Below are 8334 nucleotides of genomic sequence, written 5' to 3'. Positions count from 1 at the left end.
AAATGTATTTTCTAACATACGAAATGACAAATATCTGGTTACCCTGGCAATACATATCTCATAGCCATGGGGATACGGATATAGAGCGATCTGATATTCTCCAGGATATAAAAGAGAAACGATCTCTGTCCAAAAAAGTTGTAAATTAAGTATAAAAGATTTAATGTAACGAAGGGAAACGTCAATCATATTTCTTATTGTATCCATTGTCTCTGGAATCACGGTTCAAAATACAATTAAAAGTTTCCAATTATATCAAATTTTCTTCCCTTTCGAACCTATGAAAGCATATCCTCAAATGACAGTGATGACGACGATGATGATGTCGACGATGACATGCCATTTGTGTTTACGCTTTCTCTGAGAATCGTCCAGTGGATGCCCTAATACAGAAGAGTAGACTGAGGATATAGACGCTGACCAAATTTACTGAATGCCTTGTGACTGCTTCAGTGTTACGTATCTGCTTTGAGTAGGTTGGACATTCATTAAGAGTGGACCCCTCTTGGAAAATTGGCTGGGTCCGCGCATGCATTTTAAACTAAATGCAAGTAACTTTTATATTTCCTTCAAATAAGAAATTTCTGGGGTTTAAAAAGTTATTTACAAATGCATTGATTAGGCCTAAATATAGCAAGCTCATGAACATATTCGTGTATGACTGCATGATAGATGGATTTTGGTCTTAAATTGAAATGGTGAACGGAAAACGTTGAAATATTTTAGAATTTTAACTTAAGATAACAAAAATATATTAAAAGCATAATTAATGATACACATGTATATCTAATTTCATATTATAAAACAAAACTTTGGAATGTTTGAGATGTAATTCAAACTTTCCTCATCTATTTAAACAGGTGCCCTCTCGTTTACCTCTGATCTTTATATATAATCCCTGTTGTTGGCATTAAAGTACAGTTGAAAGCTTAGCTGTCCACGGTGTAACTGGGTTTGGGTGCAAAATCTAGCAAACGAGTGTGGGCTTACGTCTTCAAATAGCCCGTAACATGATTCTTGAATACAACAGATAAACACGCATATAGCACTAAACTTTCAGGTTCAAATCTATTCCCCAGATACTTAAAAGTCCAAAACAATGAGAACTTGCAATCCCATCTTTTGGTATTGCATGTATAAATATATATATATTTACGTGTGTAATTTCTGATGTTATAAAAACAAACATGATGAGATTGAAACGCGGAAGACGGCTAATTTCGTATTGCTCTGAGAAGTTGACATATTTCAAACTTTGTGTATACATTCCATCGATGGTTAGAAATCTGCAATGTTTTTCACAAATACAGGGTTTTTTTTAATAAGTACACAGATTATTTGGACAATTGCATGGGTGCTACTGTCAATCAATATGCTTATAAATTCAGGTTTTGTCTTACTATTTTCATATTTCTCGGGCCATATTTTTGGCTCAATTCGAGAATTTTTTAATTATGCAGAGATGTCACCCGATTTAAGTGAAGCGCGGAAAATTTATACGTATGCCTGGAGATCAAGGCCTTAGTAGTGAGGGTTTCTTTATCTCACTAACGCTACTAAGGTCATATCTTAACAACTTGTGACTTCTATTTCTAATGCCGGGCATTTGTCGAAGGAACAGTCACCACCTTGTTAAACGTCTTAATAAATAATAATGATGATAATAATAATAATGATAATAAAGGAACAGTCACCACCTTGTTAAACGTCTTAATAATTAAGAAATGAAACTTATAATTCTTTGTTTGATGTATGTATCAAACGAAACATTGGACGGAAAACTTCATCAATGCGCGTAGTGCATTGATGAAAAAGTTTTCCGTCCAATTTTTCGTTTCATACATGCATCAAACAAAAAATTATAAGTTTTATTTCTTATCATTTAATTATGTTTTTAGATAGAAAAACAAATAGTTTCTCCCATCAAAAAGCTTGAATTAACGTTTTTGAAATGGCGCGTAGGAATACATATATGTAAGAATGAAAACAACAACAAAACGGCAGATTTAAATGAATTGTACGCCAAATTAAAGGTGCAATGGTTAAAAGCTGAATTAAACATAAAGGAAGATAACAAGTGGTGACTGGATTTATGCTGCATTGTGTTGGAGGAGACGTTGAACACTGGTTGTGTCGTTGGAACGGTGGAATGCAACTCGGCTCCATTTCAACATCGAGTAAAAAGTTCAAAACCTCTTCATCTAAGACGCACTCGTTGATTGAGCCCAATATAACGCAGTTCAATTTCATTAATATTTACCAGATCAGAAGTCGCCACTTGCTCCGTCATGTTATCGATCTCGTAAAGCAGACGATTCATACCGGGAGCTCGTGTAATCTGTCTACTTCTACCAGTAAGTGGTCTACGTCATCATGTTGACTATTCTGCCACGTCATCGCCTATGTATGTTGTTTCTTTTTAAAAGAAATTGTATTTCATTCATATATTTAGTTGTGTTTATTTTTGATAGCAATGAAAAACGAAAATCAAACGAATGCATTTCGTTATATACATGTATAATGCTTGTGTGGAAAATCCCGTTCTATAAACAGTGCTAAAATTAGAACGGGGAAGACGTATTCCAGAGAAAAGTAGTCCCGCGTGCTTAGTACAGATGAATTCCGAACGAAATTTTGACACAGAAATCAAACGAATTTTTCAACCAATCAGCATCGTTGTTAAGTCATCACTTTAAAAGTTATTAAATGATATAATAATAAAGGAACAGTAACTACTGATGTTAAACGTCTTATGTGTGACGTGACGATGGAATCGAACCTGGAACATCCTGACCGCAAAACGTACGCTCTACCCACTGGGCTATGTACCGCGACTGATTATAGCCTAACCACTAGGCTGTGTACAGGGACTGGTTATATCCTAACCACTAGGTTATGTACATGGACTGGGTATACCCTAACCACTAGTCTATGTACATGGACTGGTTATACCCTAACCACTAGTCTATGTACATGGACTGGGTATACCCTAACCACTAGGCTGTGTACAGAGACTGGTTATACCCTAACCACAAGGCTATGTACATGGACTTGTTCATTCTCTCACCAGAGGGCGTGTTACACAAGCTTCACTTACACCACTGCCAACGCTTGGAATCACGTGACAATATAGTCACATGATACAAACAGTCATTCTCGTTTCCCTTCCATTTAAAAGTTCTGGCAACAGGTAATTTACCAGGCTCTTTCATAGCCCACCGGCAGTTTGTTAAGTACATTTTTGCCATTTAGCGGTTTATCTCTTATTTTACAAGTGTTGTCGTATTTTTACTACCTTTCTTACTTTCGGTTCCACGTTTACATTAAATCTCCACCACGTGAATGTCATACATTAATACGCATATTACAAAGTAGTTCCAAATTTAGGATCGGAAAACAGCGATTTTAAACAATTTACAGTAAGCATCAATTTAATTTCACCAAAAGAATTTCATAATATGACTAAATATTTAGTCCAAAACTTAAATGTTGGATATTAGAAACTTTTACAAGATTTCTGTAAAAAGTCGACAGAGTTATAGTGCTCATAGCACACGGAATTCTGGGTATAGAATGTGACATGTTATAACCTAACCACTATGCTGTGTACAGCGACCGGTTATACCAATGTTCTCTTCGTGAGTGCCAAATATTGTACGACAACTTCGTGTCCTACTCTGATTTTGATATTGGCACTTACCGTCATATAAAAGGTGTGCGTTCCAAAGAAATTCGATGGTTTCAATGGAATCGATTGAAATGTTTGTAAAACATATATTTCCCCAACCCCCCGTGGTGCAAAATTGAAAAGGGTTATACACATGCATCATTTAACCGATAATAGTTCCAAACCAATTCCGAGATATTGAGCAAATCTTCATACATGTATGTCCAAAGTGGGCTGACATCATGTGACCTTAAATCAATAGGGGTCATCTACTCCTCAGAATGTACCAGTGTACCAAGTTTGGTGTCAATCAAGCAAATGATTCTTAAAATAAAGGAGACAATATATTACTATGTCCAGTTTGACCTTTGACCTTGAGACCCCAAATTTTATTGAGGTAATCTACTCCTTATGATATACCAGTGTACCGAGTTTGAAATATGTCAAGCAAAGGATTTTCAAAATATTGAATTGATAGTATATTCCTATGCCCAGTTTGACCCTTGAACTTTGACGATGTGACCTCAAAATCAAGTGGGTGTCATCTACTCCTTAAGATGTACTGATGTACCAAGTCTAATGTATATCAAACAAATGGTTATTAAGATATCGAGTGGAAAGCATCTTCCTATGACCAGTTTGACCCTTGACCTTTGAACATGTGACCTCAAAATCAATAGGGGTCATCTACTTGTGATGTATCGGTGTACCAAGTTCGATATTTGTTAAGCAACGGGTTCTCAAGACATTGAGCAGTCAGTATATTCCTATGTCCAGTTTGACCCTTGAACTTTGCCCATGTGGCCTCAAAATCACTAGAGGTCATATAATCCTAAAGATGTACACTGTACCAGTGTACCATGTTTGATGCTTGTCAAGCAACGGGTTGTCGTAATATCGAGTGGACAGTATTTTCCTACGTCCAGTTTGACCTTTGAACTTTGAACATGTGACCTATAAATCAATAGGGTCATCTAATCCTTAAGATGTACCGGTGTACCAAGTTCGATGTCTGTCAAGTAAAAGGGTTCTCAATATATTGAGCGGACAGTATCTTCCTATGTCAAGTTTGACTCTTGACCTTTGACCATGTGACCTCAAAATTAATAGAGGTAATTTACTCATCACAATGTAACAGTGTACCAAGTTTAATGTCTGTCAAGGAAAGGATTTAGAAGGTATTGAGCGGACAGTATCTTCCTATGTCCAGAGTGGATTGATCCTTGACCTTTGACCTGAAAATCGATAAGGTTCCTCTTCTACTCATATGAAATGGTATTACAATCAAGTGAATGGTTCTCAAGATATTGAGCGGACAACGTGTGGTCTTCCGAAAAGACTTACCGACCGATCAACAGGTGCAAAGCAATATGCCCCTCTTCTTCGAAGGGGGTATAACAAAGACGATCAGATATACATATACATAATAAAAAAAAAAAAGAATATATATACATATTTAGTTGACTATTACGACAAGCAAGGGATACTGAGGACCTATTCTAACCCGGATCCCCACCGGGAACTAATTAATAATAATAATAATAATGTCCTTTATTTAAACAGGATAGCACAATTAGTTTCAAACTAGTTTACATTGTGGTCCTGAAAACATATATACAGACAGCAGTATTATACAGATACAATATAAAATAGTATATGAAGATATGTTGTATACATACATGTATGCTATTTACATATTTAAAACTGAAAATAAAACAAAATAAATAAATAAACAAATAAAAATAAAACTGAAAATAATCAAAAACAAATCTACATGTATATGGTTTTAATTTCCCGAATGAAAAAAAAAATTCTAAGAAGGGTTCTTCAAATAAGCAATTCAGAAATTTGGCAAGCGAAGATGACAATACTTCGATCCTTTTTTTTCTTTCTAATTATACAGATGTAAGTTAAAATGGCATAAATAAAAGATTACTAATCATTAAATCATTTTTGGAACGTGGGTTTGGGCGATATGAATATTGACTGTTCAATATCTGTAAATATGCTTTGCTTTTGTTGTTGTATTTTAAACAAAAATCACAAATATCACCAATCAGTTCGATGATGTATATGTATGATGGTATTTAATACTACATGTGTATCTGTTGAGTGAAGTCTCGTCTTCACTATCATGTAGGAAACCTATCACAGAAATGCCACAATTCAAACGAAAATTCTAAATTTATTTTGAAAAAAATCACTGATTGATTTTATTTTTCAGAGACACGCTAATATCATAACGTACAATAAGGTTTACCGATGGCGTCAAAGGTCACGCCCTACTTCATTCTGACAGCTGAGGGCTGCATGGGCACCAATGAACCGCAAAACGTGTGTGATGTCACAACAGAAGAAACGGCGGAAGAAAAGAACAACACAGAAATTGTCAAATACAAAAAAAATCCCACGGTAACAACACTGACAAGAAAAGAGCTCACACGGAAACGGATGGAGTTTATCCAACAGAAACTGGAGGAGTCCAGAGCGAGACATGCCGAGAAACAAAAGACACTGTCAATTAATTTACGACCGATTCCGAGGGTTGGAGACTCATTCATGCCCCGCACTCCGCATACATACGTAATTCCGGATACTTCTCACAAACCTCAACAAGAATCGCCTCCCAGAAAAGTGGAAATGGTTCCTTTGTCTGTCAGCCGGAAATCGCCCACTAATGGAGACATGCCGTATGTTTATTTCGTTGTATCTGTGGACCGTTTGCAAAGATCAAAGACAGATTTAAGTTTGAGTTCATATGAGAGTCTGGAGAGCTCAGTAAGTGGAAATTCGAGTGTTAAGAAAAAAAATAAACTTCTATCGAGAAACCAGCGCAGAAAAAAGAAACAGGACGACAACTACTCAACTGTTTCCAAGAGTGACGGTAACTTTAGTAGTGGAAAGAAACAGATATTCTCTAGGAAGCAGATCCCCTTCTGCTATAACTCCTCTCCCGTAATTCCACCGCCCACTCCAGCCACTGTCACCACCTATAACATGCAAGACAGAGCAGAAGATGACTGCCAAACAGAGCGACATCTATCGGTGGGCGATCTACGAGATTTCAACGAAAATCGTACCGTCCTTGCTGGCAAAGCTTCGCCACCCCGACTCATAGAACTCCCTTATATATCGGCAGATCTCCAGCGAAAAAATCTCGGATCGTCGAATTCATCCATGGAAGGCAAAGCAATGGAGGTATATCGGAAAGCTCTGGCGAGTGAATCGGGAAAGAAGGTTCATTTTGCAGAAGGATTTGATTTGCCTAGCATTCGTGGGGGCGCTATGGGTATACCGAGGGGTCTAATGCCAAATTTTGGCAACCGTCCAAACACTATGCCAACGATAATGAGTGAGCGGGACGACTTTGATAGATACATAAATACAGCCATTCCTAAAACAGCCTTCGGTACACCGAGATCTCAAAAGCCAGGACAGCCTCTGAATCTTCCGAAAATCGATATTGTCTCAGGAGTTTATGATGAACTCATCGTAAAGGCGATAGAAGCTTACATCAACGAATTCCCGCCAAATTCTAAGCAGGGGAGGGTCGCTCGACAGTTGTTGCAGCAGCTTCACGAGAGAAGCATAACAACGAATGACCTGGCCAACATGGAGAGAAGACCTCGCGGCCATGGACTGAAAATCAAAGAACTGGAACCGGATACCTCAAGGGGAAATGAAATGCCCATAAGCAAAACGTCCAGAGGACAACGACGACCCGTCAAACCTAAAGCAGACGGCGAATTCAGTACGCTCGCGCCAACTTGTTTCCAAATGGTGGCTCCAGGAGCTCAGTCGGCCCGTGATGAAGTGACCGTGGTCTCGCTTAAATAGACAGCACTTCGAAAAAAAGATGACTTCTCAAATTCTTACAAAAAGTAATGCTTATGTAGTATATGTGTCAATCTCAGCAGTGGGGTTTTGGTCTATTCAGACAGATACATAAGTACATGAGATTGTGAGCACTAGTGCATGACGTGACTGTCGTATAAACATGTATTTTCAGGAGTGCTATATTAGCATTTGTTGTAGATAAGGTGATAATCTACTGTAGTCGCTGTCTTACCTATAATCCCTGTTCTTATCTAATCAATAACTTTAAAGGGATCAAAGTCTGAACAAGTTTATGTAATTCTGTGATGACAAGTTTGGTGTCTGTAGGCTCACATGTATATTTAATTAAGTCGTGATTGATTTATTCTGCTATCTAAGTCTATTTTTGTGGTTGTATATAAATGTATATATGTTCATGTAAATTGCAAATTGTTTGACAATTGTTTGACAAACCACTTTCTGGTTGTTCTAAGATCCACTGTTATAAATATTAAACTGTTCTAAGATCCACTGTTATAAATACTATACTTTTTAGGAAAATTATTTTCTTCCATCGCATCCCGCCACGGCGTTTTTCTGCACGGCATTGTTAAAGACTTTAACAATATGGCAATATAGTTAGGTATGGACTGACAGATTGCAGTTTAAGCTTTCACCCACCCACCCCTCTCCCCATCTGTCATGTCAGCCAATGAAAAAGTAAATACTGATTAAGAATATTTGAAGAAGAAAAAACAAGAGTACATTTTACATTACACGGTTAGGAATAATCCCTTCAAATCTCGTAGGAAACCCGAATCCACTATACTTCTCTGTGAAAAAAAAAATCA

The 8334-nt window shown here is 37.2% G+C and overlaps 1 protein-coding gene across 1 annotated transcript; it reads left to right on the top strand.

The window, feature by feature from the left end:
* Positions 1-3121: 3121 nt before the first annotated feature.
* Positions 3122-7785, top strand: LOC125651661 (uncharacterized). Its single transcript, XM_048880360.2, has 2 exons — positions 3122-3190; positions 5892-7785. Exon 2 carries the CDS (start codon positions 5930-5932, stop codon positions 7502-7504), a length of 1575 nt encoding a protein of 524 aa, XP_048736317.1. The 5' UTR covers positions 3122-3190; positions 5892-5929; the 3' UTR covers positions 7505-7785.
* The last annotated feature ends 549 nt before the right edge of the window (positions 7786-8334 follow it).

The sequence above is a fragment of the Ostrea edulis genome, chromosome 5, assembly GCF_947568905.1.
Source record: "Ostrea edulis chromosome 5, xbOstEdul1.1, whole genome shotgun sequence".
In the NCBI taxonomy this organism is placed as follows: Eukaryota; Metazoa; Mollusca; class Bivalvia; order Ostreida; family Ostreidae; genus Ostrea; species Ostrea edulis.
This window is presented reverse-complemented; position numbering and strand designations above follow the sequence as displayed.